Raw genomic sequence first — 20,221 nt, 5'->3', positions numbered from 1 at the left:
AGTAAATAACAGGGTGAGAACATGGTAGGATCTGAAAACGTGGTAAAAATCAGGGCTTATCTTTTTCTGTATTGCTTTTGAAAAAACTCAGTTGCGTTTAGGGAAGAAGGTGGGTGGGGATATTGGTCGGTCAATCAGTCGACAGTGGCTTCTAGGGGATTTGCGTGTGAACAGCAGGTGCGAATGGCACTCGCGAGAGAACTTTAAGATCTGATAAAGTGTATCCAGCGGCCCTTTGGTGGATTCGCGAAAACATGAATTGCAAAAAAAACGTATCTCCTGGGACATATTTCACGTACTCCAGAAATGTAAACAAGTGTACGTACAGTATCAACAATAAGCCTGGGTTGGATGTTTTGACCTTTGCCATTAAGTTTATTAGTTCTCTCTTTAACCCAACATTTCCATGTCTGGCTGACCATTTACTTTGTTATTTATTTTACAAATAATTTAACATGATGAAACAAAAAGTTTAAATTCTTAAGCTATTTTACTTTTACTCAAGAATATTCTCGGCCAGATGGTTTTCTTGTAGTTTAGTAAAACTATCTCTCAGTAACAGTAGAAAACAGTTAGTTTTTCTGGTAAACTGCTTCAGCCACACAGCAGTTTTAAGTAGACATACTGTAGCTCTGCGATGGTGTTGACTGATGAATTAGCAGATGGTTTGTCTTTAAACATAGTAAAAACACCAGAGGTGTAGACAATGTTGCAATTTTACTCTATTTGTTCAACCTTAACCCATCTAGGATGTAGGTGTCTTATCTCCACTATAAAATTAAATGAGGGGACACGGTGGCTCAGTGGTTAGCACTGTCGCCTCACAGCAAGAAGGTCGCTGGTTCAACTCCCGGCTGAACCAGTTGGCATCTCTGTGTGAAATTTGCATGTTCTCCCCGTGTTCGCATGGGTTTCCATGAGTTTCATTCTTCCGCTGAAGACAAATGAAGATATTTTAAAGCCAGTAGCCACTGACATCCATGCATGTGGACTAGTACTGTAGGGGGAAAAATGGAAGTCAATGGGCACGTCATGCAAGCCAGGCTTATTCTGATTACGTACCTAGCCCTCTGGAGAGCACCAAATATGTCCCAGGAGCTACGTTTTTTGCTTTTTTTGTTTTAGTGAATCCACCAGAGGCCACTGTGTTTGCTTTTTGAGATCTCAAATTTCTCTCGCAAGTGCCATTCGCACCTGCTGTTCTCATGTAATTCCACCAGAGGCCGCTGTCGACTAACTGACTGACCAACCGACCAATAACCCCACCCACCTCTTACCTAAAGCCAACCGATAGTGTTTTAAATAGCACAGATTGACCAATGTTTTTAAAATGAACCTATGTTGCATGATTTTGCCAGGTGCGATGTGATTCTGTATTAACAATTCTGTTGATCCTGGAGGTCCAATGTCCTGCAGATTTTAGCTCCAACTTGCCTCAACACACCTGCAAGGTTGTTTCTAGAAAGCCCAGTAAGAGCTTGATTAGTTAGCCCAGGTGTGTCTGATTGGGGTTGGAACTAATTTTGCAGGACACCGGCCCTCCAGGACAGAGTCTGGGCAGCCCTGCCCTAAACTCAACCCTAACTGTAAATAATTCTTAAAATCAGACCGGGAATAATAGTTGGATAACACTCATGTAGAAGTGCATAAACTCTATAACTTAACGTAAACTATAAACATATTTCTTAATTCTGATTGGCTGATTGGGATGTTGTTCCAGGATCAGCATAGACGTTAATCCAAGAACATGTCCTTCTTGTTGATATCAGGTTGGCGGGTCAATGGCTACCAGTTTCCAACATCCATCTTCTTTACTTGTTCAAACTCAAACAGGTTTGGAACAAGTAAAGCCTCAGTAAGGGCTGATTTCTCAGTTCATATATCTTTTAACAATTTGGCTTTGTTACAGTCTACTGTACATCCAGTTGAATTGAAACGATACAGAGAAGCTAGGCTCATGGAAAACCTGGCATTACTGGAAATTACATTTTGATTAAAGCAGATAATGCTTTAGAAACACATGACATCAGCTAATGAGGCTCCATTGTGGAGTACAGTGAACAGAACACTGACCCGCTGACAGTCTGTAAAAACCTCTGACTGAACAACTGCTCTGCTTTCTGTCTCTGAACTCTCGCGTAATGTCAGATATTCCTAATTTAGTTACTTTAAGCCACTCGTTATTTATCTTCCGTCCCATTTGATTAAACTTTTACTAGGCAACTGAAGTCAGATAATTTGCTTCTGATAGACAGTGGAGTTTCAGTGTAAATACAGCGCAGTGGGTTTTAATCGTGTGTTATAGTTTGGGGGTCTAACGGTGAACTTATCATTGGGTATGAATGTGCAGTGAACAAATACAGTATTTTATCCCCTGTATGAGTGGGACTCAACTCGGGGGCTGTTTACACAACGTTTTCAGCCAAAAACGGCATATTTTTTGTGTTTTGCTTGTTTGTTTATACTATAGTGGTGTTTTTGGGACTCTGAAATGAGTTACAAAGCTGAAATCTGCACGAAATCTGCAGTTGTTATGTCCATGTAAACTAAATTGACATCTTTGAAAATGATGACGCAGATTAAAGGCAAGCGCAAACAAACAACAATTGCGGAGTACTTGGTAGTGTTGTTGCTAAAGTGTTTGCTAATGCTTTACTTTAAATGGATTTGTATGGATTTTATGGATTTACTTTACATCACAACTAACAGCAAAGAATAAAAAGCTAAAGATGGTTACTAATAAAGTGACAGCAAAATCACATGGAAATGGCTATACTGTGAGCCTCAAACACCATTGTTTCCTTATTATCATGTAAATTACTTGAGTGTAAAGTCTTGGTAAATAGAAGGCAAATCAGAACACAATACAGACTGTTGCGTTGCTCACACCCTCAAGATTTGCATATACTGTACTTTAGGTTATGATCTACATATCCAGACCTGATGAGTCTCATACGACTTATGAATTAGTACGAATTAGCCACTAAACTAACAAAACGTAAAATAGTTACATTTCCTCATGAGATTACATTGGCTGTGTACGTGTATGTGAGAAAGAGAGGAATAAAATTCCAAATATGGTCAATAAGGACCTTCTGATTATAGGGGTATTTTATGGGGTAATAAATAAGCATATAAAACCATTTCCAAAAAATATTTGAGCTTATCTGCATATTTAATACATGCCTTAGGTATCAAAGAACATTTTAACTTATTGAATCAATGCAGCTTATGGCATCTTTAAGTCAATTACATGAGTGTTCATAGTAAGCTGCATTTACAATAATCTTGTGACATGAAAGATAACATGTTCAGTTCATTACATTACTTTTTTAATAGGCTGTGTCTGAAATCAGCACCTGTATTGTTAAAAAGGGCACTTTTTGATGTATACTTAATGGCTGGAGAATACCCATAATGCATTGTGAGAGTTTGTATGCCAAATGAATTTCCGCATCTAACCACAAGATGGCATCTGCAGCAGAGTTCTATCAGTGTACGTTTCTAAATAAATTATTTCATTGTTAAAGTTTGTATACATGGCAAAAACAAAACACTTTGTTTCATTATTAATACAACTAGACGACTTAATAGACAGACTAAGGGTGCTTTCACACCTAGACTTTTGTTCCAGAACCTGGCGCGTTTCCCCAGTTAGCGCGGTTCGTTTGGCATATGTGAATCCAGCAATCTTGCTCGGATCCACACCAAACAAATCAGTCTGAGATCGCCTGGATGAGGTGACCTCGGCTCGATTGAAACGAACTCTGGAGCAGATCGATTGTAGTGAGAAAGCAATATGATCCGATCCCGGCTATATCACAGTGTATTATGGATATGTAATACTCATATATACAGCTATATGAAGAGAGAATTATGAATAGGGCGGGATGTTATTCCTACTGGTAAATGTGCGTTTCATGTTAAATACAAAAGTAAAAGCATGCTGAACTAATAACGAGAGTTGTTTATCCGTTAGGAAAATTGACCGAACTGCAGTCTTGGTTTATGTTATTTCTCTTTATAATGTAAAGCCTATAACGCATAAGCCAACAGCTATGTATGAAAACGTCTTACCTTTGTTTTATATTTGGTGACGATGGACACATGACATCTGAGTGGGACTCTGGAAAATAAAGGGTGGAACTCTGACCAATGTGAGGTGAGTTTACTCACACGTGACTTGTTTTAGCTTGTTTGGTCTGTTAGAATCCTTACTGTGTGAAAGCGAATCGCACAAAGTGCAACAGTGACTACGTTTACATGGACATCAGTAATCAAATTATTTGCCATAATCTAATTAAGACAATAATGAGATTAAGGTGTTTACATGAGTTGCTTTTTGAATGTTCCTTTCATGATCCCGGTTTACATGTTATAACACATAATTCGTTTAACGTCATTGCGTCACCAAGCTATCCGCATTTCCTCCGGAGCTTCATGTAATTTCGGGTGTTTCATTTTTAACTCGTCGACTTTAAGTGCAGTTTGGCACTTTTCACTTTCACCCCACATCTAGCAGCAGTGAGGAGATTGTAAATAAAAAAGGATGTAAGGATGTTGCCAGAGTGGCTTTTTGGTTTCTTTTCTTGTGCATCCCAGCCACTAGCACCCCATCTGAAAGTGTTTTTGGCATAGGGGTAATGTATTTATTAAACTTCACTATTTGTTATGTTGCAGTATGTATTTGAATAACGATGGTTGGTTCCTTTACTTGAAAGCTCAGATTTGATTATTATAATTTGTGTTGTTGACAGAGTTTGAGGTTTACTGTATCATTATTATTCACACCTTAAAGTTTGCTTTGATTGTTCAGTATTTACACTTTACCATTACGCTTTACACACTTTGGAACATTTTATTTATCAAGTTTAAGAGTCTCTTTAATACTTCTGTTTATTTTATTATAAAGATATGAGATTTTAGTTTATTTTTTTAATTTTTGACTATTAAAACTATTTGCCTTAGTAATGTTGGTAAATTAAAATAAAATGGTTATATAAAAAATCCTAATATGTACTGTTAAAATATATTCAATAATTATCAATACAGAGTGTTATTAAGCATTATATATATATGTATATATAATTTATTTATTTATTTATTTTATTTTTAATTTAAAAATTTTTTTTCCTGTATTTTCCCAGTTCTATAGATTCTTAGTTGAAATGAATTCAATATTTAGTTTAGTTTTTTTTCTTAAAAAATTGCACTTTAATCAATAAATTGTTTTATTTTTCCTGCTTATGAGAGGTTTGGTCACATAACAATGGACATATTGAGATTTTCCACATTATCATGTCCTTTATTATAAACTTAAAACATTTATTATAGAGGGACATTATTAAGATGCAATACTTTGGCATTTATTACAACAGTGAAAATTCCAGACAATTTTCGACAGTCTGACAGTTGTTTATAACAATTAAAGTGGCTGATCTAAGGGCCTACCAAGACATTCAGTCTACTTGGACAAAATTATTCTTAAACAAGCAAGGAAAATTATTCTCAACCCTTCTGGTGTGCTCCATCCAGAATCTGAACTACTCCCATGTGCGTGACGTTTTAGTCTTCCTAAGGTTAAGACAATTAATATAAAACTCCTTTTTTGCTCTGGCAATATTCAGTATTGTCTTCAAACTTCTCATTTAAGTCTTTTTATACTGTGCTTTAAACTACACATAACTCATAAAATTGGCTTGAAGGGTGAATTCACCCAAAATAGAAATGCATTAATAATTTCACCCTCATATCATTCCAAACCATGTAGACCTATATATATTTTTTATTTTCAGTCTTAAAATATAGCAATAGTTTTAATTTTACATCATGTTTTATAAGTATATCATCTTTGGCATAAAATATGAACTTAAAAACAGGCAAAATGCCCTGTCTTGAACAAAAATATAGTTAAGATTTAGTATAAAAGACACAATACACAGAAACAATACTTTTGTTTTGTTTTTTTTACAAGAAACATTCACACGTCATATACAAACATTACGTTTTCACATCCATTCCTTATAAAAAAAGTGCTTCAGGAAATCCTCAAGTCCGCAAGCTGATGAAATAAATGTCCTTGATTTTAAAGTCTGGCAGAACGATTAGAAGAATCAGATAGGTTAAATCAAGCCACCATCATATATCCGTATGATTGTAATTAATCCTTAGTGTTGTTTTAAAATGTACATCAAAATTATAGAATACTCACTGTATATTCTATACAGCTACTGCTTAAAGGGATAGTTCACCCGAAAATAAAAATAAAATACTCATTTACTCACACTTCCAAACATTTCTAAACATTTTGTTGTCATCCATAGTAGAAACAAACCAAAAAATTATTGAGGTCAATGGCTGTTTTCCCCTAACATTCTTCAGTATATCTTCTTTTGTGTTCAACAGAAGAAAGAAACTTACACAGGTTTGGAACAAATAAAGAATGAGAAATGACTGCAGAATTGTATTTGTTTTGGGTCGAAGTAGGGCTGCACAGCATTGGAAAAATAATCTAACATTGTGTGTTTTTGTATTTTTCGATATACAGTTGAAGTCAGAATTATAAGCTCCCCTTCTGATTTTTTTTTTAACCTTTTTTGAATATTTCCCAAATGATGGTTAACAGAGCAAGGAAATTTTCACAGTATGTCTGAAAATATTTTTTCTTCTGGAGAAAGTCTTATTTGTTTTATTTTGGCTAGAATAAAAGCAGTTTTTAGATTTTTAAAAACCATTTTAAGGTCAATATTATTAGCCCCTTTAATCTATTTTTTTTTCGTCTGTCTACAGAACAAACCATCATTATACAATAACTTGCCTGATTACCCTAACCTGCCCAGTTAACCTAATTAACCCAGTTAAGCCTTTAAATGTCACTTTAAGCTGTATAAAAGTGTCTGGAAAACATCTAGTCAAATATTATCTACTGTCATCATGGCAAAGATAAAATAAATCAGTTATTAGAAATGAGTTATTAAAACTCTTATGTTTAGAAATGTGTTGAGAAAATCTTCTCTCTGTTAAACAGAAATTGTAGAAAAAAATAAACAGTGGGGCTCATAATTCTGACTTCAACTGTATATTGCGATTAAGAATACAATTTTACCAGATGACTTTATGGGCCCTATCATACACCCAGCGCAATAAGGCACAAGACGTGTTTGCCCCCACTTGTCGCCATTTTCAGACTAGCGCAACCTTAATTTCCCGTTTTCCGCCACGTTGTTTAAATAGCAAATCCATCACAACAACTTGCGTTTGTATAATGTTATTATTATAATTAGTATTATTTATTATATGCATATTTATATTTGTTTTATTAACAACAAGCTTAGATTTGTCCATCTGTCAGGTTTTGGACCTGTGTGTTTGGATATAACTCAGTTGTTTGACCACACTTCATATTATTGTTCATTTGTTGAAAATAAGAACTGAATTTAGAAATAGTTTTGAAACGAATCTTTACACTAAACAAACAAAATTAATTATGTAGACTAATGGATGTCTTCTGTGGAGTGCGTACGACACCGTTTCCTTATCCACGAAAGAGAGAAAGTGAAGGTAAAGAGGCCGATTGGAGGAGGCTCATTCTTTATCCTCGTGCTGCAGATGGTCTGTTTAACCGTTTAATCACTAGTGAAGCGTTCAGTTTTTCGACTTACAAAGTCCACCATGTAAATAGCAAATGCACCTTGGTTCACCACAACTGACTCTTAAAAGGAATGGGAGATGAGACTCTGATTGGTTTATTCTTATAACGCACCCTTAACTCATTAAGCGAATAAGCTCAACCCTGTTAGACCATGCGCTGCAGTGCAGAGCGTATATATTGCTGTCCTTAAAATAGCAAAAGTGGATTTGGACATGCACTTAATGCTTTTGCGCCCTGTGCTTCAGACTTTGCGCCTAGATCATTAAATTAGAGCCCAATATCTCTATTTGGAAAGAATTTTAATGTTAGATCAGTTGGGATGATTCTGCAGAGGGAGTGTATCTCCATAAAATCTAACAAACAATTTACAAAGTTTTTGGGGTCCCTCGACACATTTTTGTTGTGGTCTGCGCTATTTGCAGTGTGTTTCTGTATTTGCATGTGTTGTGAGTATTTTCATGCATAACCTATAAATACAATCAAGAATATGGGGGCTTTCACATCTGTAGTTCGGTTTATTTGGTCCGGATCAAGGTAAACAAATGATACACTTTAGCATTTTCTGCCGTCTTTGGGTCCTTTTCACACCACACTGATTGTTTTTTAGTCCGAACTAAAATGCAGTCATGTGACAAAATCCACATTACGCATTGGCCAGATGTTATTGAACGTATTTCCTAAACTGCTTTTCGATTGGTCATAATTAACTTGCAGAAAAATGCCAATGGAACTCCTGCAGGTAAACAAACCGGCTGACACAAAATGTCGCTTTTGACTATGGAGCTACGACTGCGCTGTCTGATCATAGTACATTATATAGTTAGTATACATCACTTTAGACAAACTATACATTTCAAGAATGAAGTGCGGCTGTGGTTGGAAAACAATGTTTTAATGCATTGCAAATGGTGACGGAGCATCGCGCGTCACTTCAGGAGGAGGTGTGAATTAATTTAGCTAAACTGCGACATGGTCATCTTTGTGAAATATTACCAGCTATCCATCAGATAATGTTTTTCCCTCTCTCTCTCTCTCTGTCGGTAAAGCGCTGTCAAAAAATATGTTTCCTCCACATTCCATAATGCACAGCGCATCGGCCTACGGCAGCTGGATTAGTCCAAAAAGGCGCAGTACTTTTTGCGGTTGGGTCTGTTTTAGTTTGGATCATATTCTCATCACAACAAAACGCTCCAGGGTTCGTTTGAAAAGGTTCTCCTTGAAGAGGTGGTCTCGGTAGGCTTTTTTGGTGCGCACTCGATTGCGATTGCTACATTTACACCTGCCCAAACGAACCACACCAAGAGGGAAAACAAACTCTAGTGCGATTCAACCAAACTAAATAAGGCAGGTGTGAAAGCACCCTAAGATACAATTAAAATATAGTGTTTTATCGTTTGCTGAATCTAATGGTATTGAAGTACAATAACAAAATGATAAAAATAATATTTAAATAAAATGAATCATAATTAAGGTCAATGTTTTTAAAATCATTATATGATCAAAAACACATGCAAATGATCATTCATAATACAAACTCAACATTGCATATCCTGCGCTGTGTCTATCGATGCTGAAATGATATATTGTGCAGCCCGAAGTCGAACTATCCCTTTAATGTCAATCTAAAGACAATGACATTGAATTTGACACATTTCTAAATGAAAAGTTCAGATGCAATCTCTAAATGCCGTCTAAAATGTTCTTCAAACATGAGCATTTTTATCAGGCTCCTGTCTGTAGGTTCAGTCATTTCAATTTTATGGCAAAGAATACTTTCTTTTCATTTATTAATTTTCTTTCAGCTTAGTCCCTTTATTCTTCAGGAGTCGCCACAGCAGAATGAACCACCAACTTATTGATTTTAAGCAGCGTATGCCCTTCCAGCTGCAACTCATTACTGGGAAACACTCATTCATACACATACAGTACGGCCAATTTATACCAATTTAGCTTATTCAATTCACCTATAGGGCATGTCTTTGGACTGTGGGGGAAACTGGAGCATCTGGAGGAAAACCACGGGTACGTTCTTTTTTTTTGTCTTTAAAATGAAATAACTCAACCTAAATGTAGGAGCTTATTTTTTGATGGAAAATTTAGACGGCACATATGGGGTTTCGTATCTAAGCTCTTCAACTGATATCTATACAAAATAAAGCAGAGTGGGCCTTCATTTATCCACCAGAGTTTAACAAAATGATAAAACTTAGGAAAATATACTTATTCAACATTATTTGTCCCGTCCACACAGGCTTGCAGTAGAAAAGAGGTGCAAAAAGATTACCGAAACAAGCTGCTTTTTCTTGAGAGTGTTGTGCGCTGCTGAATCTTGCTAATAATAAGACCGGGGAGATTTATTCAGAGAGCAAACTGTCTGTATTATCTGATGTCGTGTTTAAGGGGAGTGCAGCATAAATGTCTTTGGTGTGAATCCAGACGCTCTTAAGCTGAGAAGCCGGAGCTCTTGTAGGGAAGAAGGTTATAGAGAGGGGCGAAGGGCGGGGGGTTGAGCTGCACAGGGGCTGAATCTGAAGACCCTCCTGGAGAAACACTGGATCCTGCTGGTGGAGATGTGTAAAGAGACGCTCTCTGGAAGAAACGGACAGAAAACAGAGCATGTACAATTTGATTTATTGAGGTTTTTTGGAGAGATCTACTCATTTCTTGGATGTTATTGTGTGTTTCTTCAGCTGTGTTCCAGAAGCGGTTGAATCAGCTTGTCTGCAGTGAACTGAACACATAATTGTGTTAAATCAGAGTCATCCAAGCTTGGTCCTGGAGGGCCGGTGTCCTACTAAGCTTAGCTCCCACTCGCTTCAACACACATGCCTGCGAGTTTCTAGTATATCTAGTAAAGCTGCGGTCACACTTTTCTTCCCATAGGCTTCCATTCATACACACGCGAATGCATCAGACTGGAAATGCAAGTTTCACAGTTCACTGCATTGCAAAGTTCAAGCTTGATGAAAGTGTTTTTGACCTTGCATGCATATCTGCATTCTGCTGCCGCATTCGCATTCGCATGCATATGAATGGAAGTCTATGGGGCAAAATTCCAATGTGACCGCGGCTTTAGTCTCTATTTCAGAGATCACTATATCAGCTAATGTTTTATGCAGCAGATGCCCTTCCAGCCGCAACCCAGTATTGGGAAACACCCATACACGCTTATTCACACACTCATACACCAGGGACTATTTCGCTTATTCAATTCACCTATTGCACATGTCTTTGGTCTGTGGGGGGAACTGGAGCATCCGGAGGAAACCCACACCAACACGGGGAGAACATGCAAACTCCACACAGAAATGCCAACTGACCCAGCCAGGACTCAGACAAGAAACCTTCTTGCTGTAAACCCTGAGCAACCGTGCCACCTTTCTTTGAGACTTGTTTTCTTATAGTTTGATTAATATGAATTCACAGTAGCATGATTTCTGTAACAGATTTGCAGACTTTCTAAATAATAATTTAAATAAACTATTGCAAAATGACAATTACAACATTTTTCCTCTCACAATAAGTCATTCCAAAAATCCTGACAATGGATATTGGTAGGTTTACTGTAAATAAGGCCATACAAGTACTGTTATGGCAACAGTCTGAATTTTTTTGCAGTCGTTGGCTGTTAACTTTTGAAGAGATAAGACACTCCAACCTTAACTGACCCATTTTACCTGATGGCCGAATTTGCCTGATATCACCCAACTGTTCAGTAGGTTGTTACTAGTGAGTAAGTATTAAACATGTATACATTGTATGTACCAATGTGTCCATACAGTCTGGTTAATAATACTTAATCATCTACAGTAGTTACCATGTACGTTCACAGTTATAAGGGACACAATAAAAAGTGGGACCAATTGAGGACTACATTCTTCAAACACAAATTTTTCAAAATATAAAAGAAACTCATGCAAGTTTGCAGTTGTTATAGATGACAATGTTTGGTGAACTATCCCTTTAAAAAGGTCAAACTTTTTTGCAACACAGGCTCATTGTGGATGCATACCCCTGTCTACATTTCTGGAGAGCGCAAAATATGTAGCCAGAGAAACGTATGGCTGCATTTTGTCTTTAAATTGCTATGGGGTAGTATGACGCCCCAACGGCTTCTGTTCCTTTTAGTGGCAAAGAATGGTTCCAGAAACTAGGTAAAACAGAAGCATAATAATAAATAAATAAACAACAGGCTCAAAATATGGTGAAATCACATTTTCATGCGACAGTTTTACTTTTGCTGGGTTGCTTTTGAAAACATTATCAGTTCAGTTTAGGGAAGGGGGTGGGTCAGTGATCCAGTCAGTCGACAGCAAGCTGGCCTGGTCGGCTGAAGTGTATATTACACCCTCTGGTGGATTTATGCAAGAAAAGGATGTGTGAGAGAAATTTGAGATCATCAAAAAAAATACACAGTGGCCTAAGGTGGATATGAAATACTGTAAGCAGACGCACCTCCAGCTATTTCGCTGTCCCCAGAAATGTAGACTTGGGTACGTATCCGTAATGAGCCTGGGTTGCTTTTTTCATCAAAAAAAGTAATAAGCTGTTTTCTCTCATCTGAACACAGTTTGAATAAGCGTGGTAAGTTGTAGACTTCATTAGAAGTAAACGTCCACAGCTATGATTAAGATGACAGTTTTGGATATAAAAATATTTAAAATGTTAGACTACCTCAGCATTTACATGCATACATATTTGAAAGCCTACACCAGGGCTTCTCAAAGTCTGGATCCAGACCGCGAGGGTATTCAATCCAGATCTGACACCATTTCGTATTGCAGGACAATGCGTAAAGGATTCAAGGCAAACTATTAAATGTTTTCCTGCATGTCTTTTGTCATGACATCCAGTGATCATACAATGCTTCAAGTGATCGAGCGGGCTAATTACGTCCGCGCGCCTGCTTTACTGCACCGCAGCAAAGCAATCAATTGAATGGATGAAGATGCCGTCTCAGAAAAGAAAACCTGATGAAGAGAATAGACAGTTTAACGTTGAATGGGCAGATAAAGTATACCTTTATTTTTAATGCAGTTGCAATGTGAGCTGCATGCAATGCTTTTTAAAGAGCACACCTAACCCTACCCCTCACAGTGACGTCACTAGCTCCATTCAGTGTCTGACATTGCGTCTCAGAGATACTGTATGCAATCTCAGCTTGCATCATCACGGATGCATCCAGATACTTTTGACCTACATTTGTTGTGTTTTGTACAAAAATGCACTTATGTAAGTGGTTTTTGCCACATTTTTATTGTATTTGTTGTGTTTTGAATGCAAATGCCACTTTATTTAAAGAAAAATAATTAGTGTTGACTTGTGATGCATGTTATGGGTGTTTATTAAAAACAAGTTATGTAAAATCAATTGTTCTGGACCTTTGACTTTAAGTAAAATTCAGATTTGGACCTTTTAATGTAGACATTGAGAACCCCTGGCCTACACCCTTCAGACAGATGTAAAAATATGTTAATTCAACATACTGCATCAAATGGTCTGGATGAACAGACAAAGCAAAAGTGACTACACAATAAAAACTCTAATTCCTAATTTCCCTAATGTGTGTGTGGTGCAAAATTATTGTCGGGTCCATCATAATTCAATAGCTCAATAGCTTGCTTCCTGCACTTTGCTCTTTTTATTTACCTGCATATACAGAAATGTGGGTGGGGCTAAGTAGTGAACGGTGTAGAAGTGGGTACTGATCAACTCCTGTGGAGGCGGAGTTTAGCATTACATAATAAAGTAGGGCATTCCAGAACTTGTCGTTTTGGCAGCTGTCTTCAATATAATCTGTTTTTAGACTGAGAAAGTTTTGAGTTCTGAAGCACACAGGAGGTTTTTAGATTACTTTGAATTGGATTTCTCAGTTCATAACCCCTATAAAGATTATTCACAAACCACCAAAGACATGGGTTTCCACAGTGAGATTTTTATATGACCCTTTTAAGCCATATTATACTATTTATCTGAGCTTATTTGTTGTGTTTGTGATGAACATGGGCAAATATCTGATGCTTTGCGATGTGTGTTTAATTTGGCCAGAGGAGCGTTAGCGGTGGTGCGTCCAAAAGCAACTCCAGATCACTCAACAGGGGTGAAGGTGCTGGGAGATGATCTGGGATTGGTTGGTCTTTTGGCTAGTGTTCTCTGCAGGGCAGGGGTGTGATCAGGACAAGCCCAAAGATCAGTGTACTTAAGCAAACGTTTTATAATGGAATGCTGTGGGATTTTGGACCGGGGTCAGTCTGTAAGAATTCACCGCATCCTCAGGAGATTTGATAGGCAGTTTCACAGTGATTTCATGGTACACAAAAAGAACTCATTGCCATTGCATTCTACCATAAAAGACCATTGCTGGTCTTGAAATTTAACTTTCATATTATCCCATGAGGGTTAAGTGTTTAAAATTTCTTTGTCACATATATAAATTTTCCACACAGTCAAAATCTCCAGTTTAGCATGGTTGAGCTGTGCTCATAACAGTTCTAGGTACAGTATTTCCAATACTAAATGCAACCAGTGCTTAACAGAGATCATGAGGGGGTTTCAACGTTTTCTTTGTAGCAGTTGAAGCTGCCAACCAAAATTTACGAAACTTTGCATTTGCAAGGGAAATTTAGAGTTATCATTCAATAAAAACAACACAGGATCTTTGGGGAAACAAATTTTTGTAACTTTAAATAAAATGTTCAGCACAGAATCCCAAGGTTTTTGCACCTTCGGACATTCCCACATTATATGTAAAAAGGTATCTGGATGCTCTGGTTCACAGAACTTACAACAAGGATGTGGAGATAAATCTATGATATTTCGTATAAGTGTAGTTAAATATGCCATGTGAATAGTTTTGAAGTGAATAAACTGGTGATTAGGGTTTCACACACACTGTTTCCTAATCAATAGTTGTATTGGACAGAGACAGATCAGTGAGCCATAGTCTTCCTTTTGACACAGTATGTATATTAATATTAGATGTATATTAATATCAATAAAGACAGCAATAGAGATAGGAGACAGTTCCTTTTCTTGGAGCATTATATATCCATTTCACAGTTGGATGGGTATGAATATCCATACCCCATGGTGCCTAATGAGCCTTTAGTGTGTTGGGGGAAGCATCTGCCATGTTTGTAGTCTGTTTACACTTTTTACCCAAGTTAGTAGTTCTAATCAAATTCACGTCCTATGCGCAATCTATTGTTGGCATTATTAAGGCTGGTTTATACTTCTGTGTCGAGCGATCACCGTGATCCATGGCGCATGCCTTGCGCTTAGTCGTGCATTTATACTTCTGCATGCTGTTTGTGTTGCTCTGCAATAACACTTCCGAAACGCTAGCTGGGAGTTGGTTATGTTATATTCCTCTATATCAAGTTTCTTCGCAGGTGTTTTGTTTTTCCTTAACACTACCTTGATATACAAGTAGCTAAAACTCGCTCATTCAGAGGCGGGAACCAGCGGTCGTGCAACAATATTAATTATAAGGTAAACACAAAACAAAAGTTTCCATCTAGAGCTGCTTCATGGGACTCGACACTTGTAAACAATCTCTCCATTGGGCTCACGGCTCTCAGCACTGCCCACAATCGTCACCACTATCAAGCTGACCAATCACAGAGCTTGCACTACGTGTCATTGCGATGTGTAGTTACATATACATAGTTACGTTTGGCATACTCTCTTCAACATACTACGATTTGGGACATACTAAATCTATTTTCGAATACTATTTAGAATGGATAGCATGCGAATTGGGAAGCAGAACATGAGTGGGATATGTATGTGTGTGATGTACTGACCGGATAGAGCTGGTGTCCTGCTTGTGAGTTTGGGTCTGTTAGCAGGGGTGCAGTGGGGGATGAACAGTGAGCTCCATCAAAGGAGAACAGAGATGAACCTCCCCATTGGGACACATTGAGACCAATCACTCCTGTCCTCTGGTGAGAGAAAAAAAAAGAATGATCATATGGCTTGCAGACACAAAAACACATAAAAAATGCAGATTTCACTTTGACATCTACAGCTGAGGTCACAATTATTTACCCTCCTGTGATTTTTTTTTTTGTCTTTTTAAATATTTCTTAAACAATGTTTAACAGAGCAAGTAATTTTTCACAGTATTTCCTATAATATTTTTTCGTCTGGAGAAAGTCTTATTTGTTTTATTTCAGCTAGAATAAAAGCAGTTTTAAAACCATTTTAAGGTTACACCAAAATAGGCACATTTTATTATACAAAAGGTACAATAATATAAGAAAAGTTGGTCACACTTCATTTTAATATACAAGTCACAATATTAGCAAACCCCACTGTTAAAAACGTAAAAAGTCAAGACAACAAATATGTTTATGTTGCTTTAACTTATTTTAATAGGTTAATTAGGTCTCAACTACATTTTTAAGTTTAACTTAATATTTTTAGTCAATTTGATTGATGTAAGTTGAGATGACTAGAAAAGGTCATTTGATTCAACAAAAAAATTAAGGCAGCAATATTTTTTTACAGTTCATTAACTAAGGGCTCTATTTTAACGATCTAGGCACAAAGTCTAAAGCACAAAACCATTAAAGGCATGTCCGAATCCACTTTTGCTATTTTAAGGATGGAAAAATAAGGTGTTAATGAGTACTTAATGAGTTATGGATGTGTTTTGAGCATAACGCTCATTAAACCAATCAGAGTCTCATCTCCCATTCCCTTTAAGAATCAGTTGCTTTGCACCATGGCGCATTCACTTTTTACATGGCGACTTTGTAATTGGAAAAATTGAACGCTTCACTAGCGAGAAAACATTTAAACAAACAATCTGTGCGAGGATAAAGAATGAGCCTTCTCCGATCGGCTTCTTGACTTTCTCTTTACTTTTACTTTTTTACTCTTTTACTTTCGTCGATAAGGAAACAATGTTGTACACACTCCAATGAAGACATCCATTAGCCTACATTTTTCATTTCATTTGTTAAGCGCAAAGATTAGTTTCAAAACTATTTCTAAATTCAGTTTTAATTACCAATTCATAAATCAACAATAATAATGAAGTGTGGTCAAAAAACTGAGTTATATCCAAAACAAGTCCAAACTTGTTTTTATTAAAACAAATATAAATATGCATATGAAAAATACTACTACTAATATTATATTATGCTAATGCAAATTGTGATGAATAAACTGGAAAAAAAGCATTTGGACCTGCATAGGTGCATAACTAACGACATGTGCTGGACTTTAGACCCAGTTTTAGTTGGTCAATGGAACGGTTTATTTCAGTTCCAACAATGCGCCCTAACATACCTCCTTTATAAACCAGCACACCCATGAGTCCACAAAGTGGCACAAATGGATATACTCTTTAAACAACGTGGTGCAAAACATGACAATTATTGTTGCACTGGTCTGAAAATAGCAGCAAATCACATCATACACATCTTGCGCCTTATTGCGCCGGGTGTATGATAGGGCCCTGTGACTTTTAGCTCAATTAACTATTAATTAAGTGCTTATTAATAGATAGAAGTTGGGTTTATTGGGAGGAATTAGGGATGTAAAATAAGATCATGCTTTATAAGTGCTAATAAACAGTTAAACTAAAGTGTTACAGCAAAGATTTAATTCCAAATGACAAATTTACACTGGATTTTGTATCCCTAAAATGCATGTAAACTACCCTGATATCAAAACAACATCAAATTGACATCCAATATTGGCGTCAAAAACTGAACTGTCCCGCAAACGATTTTTAACTAGCTATTTTGCCAATGTTAGATGTCAATTTGTTATATTCGTAATAAACATTTTCCCACTTTGCTCAATTGAAACAAATATTTATTTCACACATATTATTGAGAACATTGCCTATTTTTCTACAGTTGTAAACAAAAAAAGCCATTCTGCTGTCATGTAACCAGAATGTATGTCCTGGGATACGATCACTGAGCAGTGGCTAAACTGGCACAGACTGCAGAGGCATATTTCCTGAAAGTCATACCACATTAATCAAAACCATAAATACGAAGCCAAAACCACCCAATCAATATAGCAAACCTCAGAGCTTTAAAACCAAATTAGACCCTGTGTTCAGAACTGTTCAATTCAGTTCAACAAAAACGTCAAATACACCAAACACAATTAAGCTTGATCTTTTAAGATCTGCTTTAAGTTATGTAGTTATGATGATATAAGCTTTCAGATATAAATCAAAGTGTAAGTACATACAGTACATAGCCCTCTATATTTTTCCCCAATTTCCGTTTTCATCTGAGATAATTTTTTTCAACACATTTCTAAACATAATAGTTTTAATAACTCATCTCTAATAACTGATTTATTTTATCTTTGTCAGGATGACATTAAATAATATTTTACTAGATATTTTTCAAGATACTAGTATTCAGCTTACATTTAAAGGCCTAACTAGGTTAATTATGCAAGTTAGGGTAATTAGGCAGGACATTGTATAATGATGGTTTGTTCTGTAGACAATTGAAAAGAAATATTGCTAAAGACGGCCAATAATATTGACCTTAAAGATTTAAAAAAAAAATATTGGTTCCCCTTCGGATGGGGAACTCCAATGCTATGTGGAAACTTCCACTATGGGGATTTCGTCAGAATCCAATCATCTGAAAGAGTATAAAAACGGGCCAATGAAATGCCAATGAGTTGGCAGCGTCAGCGTGCACAGCTGGCGTCAATGACAATCAGTCATGCTATAAAGACGCAGCCAGTGCCATGCTCGACATCCTTTCGCTTTCAGAGCCTTTCACGAAGCTTCTGAGAGAGTCTTTGAGGGTAATCTCCAACCTGTGTCTACAGAGAGAGATCGAGAAGCAGCTTCTCCCGGTCCAGAGCGCGTATACGCAGTGGCAGATGGTCGAGCTGGGTATTTCTCCCTTGCCTGGCGTCCTTTGGGTCCGGTCCTCCAAGAGCGGTTTGTATATAGGAAAAAGCTTTCCTAAAAGAGCAACACGGTCGTGCAGCGCGTCTTTTTCAAGACGTCACTCCGACCGTGCGTTTCTGGATGCGGTGGTTTCCTATCCCCGGATGATGGGCACGAGCACAGCGTTTCATGTCTGGGGGTCCAGCATGTTAATGCGGTGCTCGCGGGCAGTGCATGCCATCACTGATGTCATGTCTGTTGCGCAGTTAGATCGCGGCTCGCTCTTGCAAAAGAGCCACCCACCCCAGTTGTCCCCCGCACTGCGGTTGGCACTCGGGCAGATCTGAGGGTTTCAGTGAGAGTAAATCCGCCGCCCCCGGGCCGTGGACCTCTCGCTCCTCCACGCGCTCCATCCAAGCTTCAGGTGAAGAGAAGCGCTCCGTCCTTGGATGGTCGCTCTCTCACCTGATGACACCGGGGGTCAGATGTCCATCGCTGCATCGGAGGATGGGCTGTCAAGGTCTGACGAGGATTCGAACCCGCTCGCTCCCTCCGGGACTTTGAGCGCGGCGTCGAATCCAGAAGCAGACTTTGCGGCTGTGCTTCCCCAGGCTGCTTCGGCCGTGGCTCTGGAGATGGTTTATCCCCCAGCTCCGCGGCCGGACCGATTAGAGGGGTGTGATGTGGAGGATGAAGGCGAGACCTTCTAAGCCTCCCCATCCCCTTCTTTCTGGATGGGCACAGTAGGCTCACGCAGTGTGCTGCGTGCGCCTTCCCCCTCACCATGCACGGGCGCTGGCCCGGCTGCGCGAGGATGGTTCTTACCCAGGACTGAGCATGCGCTCCGCACCGCAACCGACTATGCTCTTACAAAAAAAAAAAAAAAAAAAAAAAAAAGTCGGCTGTGTGTGCCCTGGGAAGGACGATGATCACATCCGTGATCCAGGAATGCCACCTCAGGCTAAACCTGGTGATGTGCGTGACGTTGACAAAGTTCACTTTCTTAACTCACCCATTTCCCAGGCTGGCCTGTTCGGCGACACTGGCAGTGAATTCGCCCAGGAATTCACGCCGGTGAAAGAGCAGTCGGAGGCGATGGGCGAGGTCTCTATCGGCGGGACTGTATGACCGCTCCCCCCCGCCGAGCCATCCACATCCGCTGCTTTTTCGCCGAGGACGCCCGCCCGCAGCTTTGCTTCGCCGCCCCGCCTGCGCCTCCGGCCACGCGGCTGCGCCGAGCATCGCGCAGGCAACCAGCGTCCCCCGCCCAGGGCGCCGCTAAGTTCGGTAAAACGGACCGCGAAGCGTCCCTGAGGCGGGCCATCTGGGGAGGGGGGAATTTGCTCTTTCCCCGCTGGAGGGCGGGGCACGTTATTTAAAGGCGTAAAAAAAAAAAAAAAAAAAAAACGCCATCAAAATCCTCAGTGAAAGAGCACTTTTCCCCTCCTCCGGATGTGACAGCCCGAACACTGCCAGTCTGGGACGCTATGCCTTCCAGCTCGCAGGATCGGTGCATTTCGCCAATGGCTCATGGAGCACGAGAGAACGGTCTCCTTTCTCTCCACTCCCAGCCCCTCTCCTGGAGTTTGAGTGCGAGACGAGAACATCTCCTCTCCTGCTCTCCTGTGGGACCCCAGCGCTCCCCGGATGAGCCCACTCACTCCACGCTGCCCCGCCGTTGGCACGTC

The 20,221-nt window shown here is 38.8% G+C and overlaps 1 protein-coding gene across 1 annotated transcript in view; it reads right to left on the bottom strand.

Moving 5' to 3' along the window:
- Positions 1–9,127: 9,127 nt before the first annotated feature.
- The window catches only part of LOC130246073 (transmembrane protein 255B-like), a 74,460-nt gene continuing 63,366 nt past the window's right edge, over positions 9,128–20,221 (bottom strand). The window contains exons 6-7 of the mRNA XM_056478933.1: positions 15,457–15,594; positions 9,128–10,240 (exon numbers count right to left, since the gene is read on the bottom strand). Of these exons, the coding sequence (XP_056334908.1) occupies positions 10,094–10,240; positions 15,457–15,594 (285 nt within the window). The 3' untranslated portion in view covers positions 9,128–10,093. The remainder of the gene's footprint in view (positions 10,241–15,456; positions 15,595–20,221) is intronic.

This window comes from Danio aesculapii, chromosome 18, assembly GCF_903798145.1.
Source record: "Danio aesculapii chromosome 18, fDanAes4.1, whole genome shotgun sequence".
Lineage (NCBI taxonomy): Eukaryota > Metazoa > Chordata > Actinopteri > Cypriniformes > Danionidae > Danio > Danio aesculapii.
The sequence above is the reverse complement of the archived record's forward strand: the minus strand, read 5'-3'. Positions and strand labels throughout refer to the sequence as shown.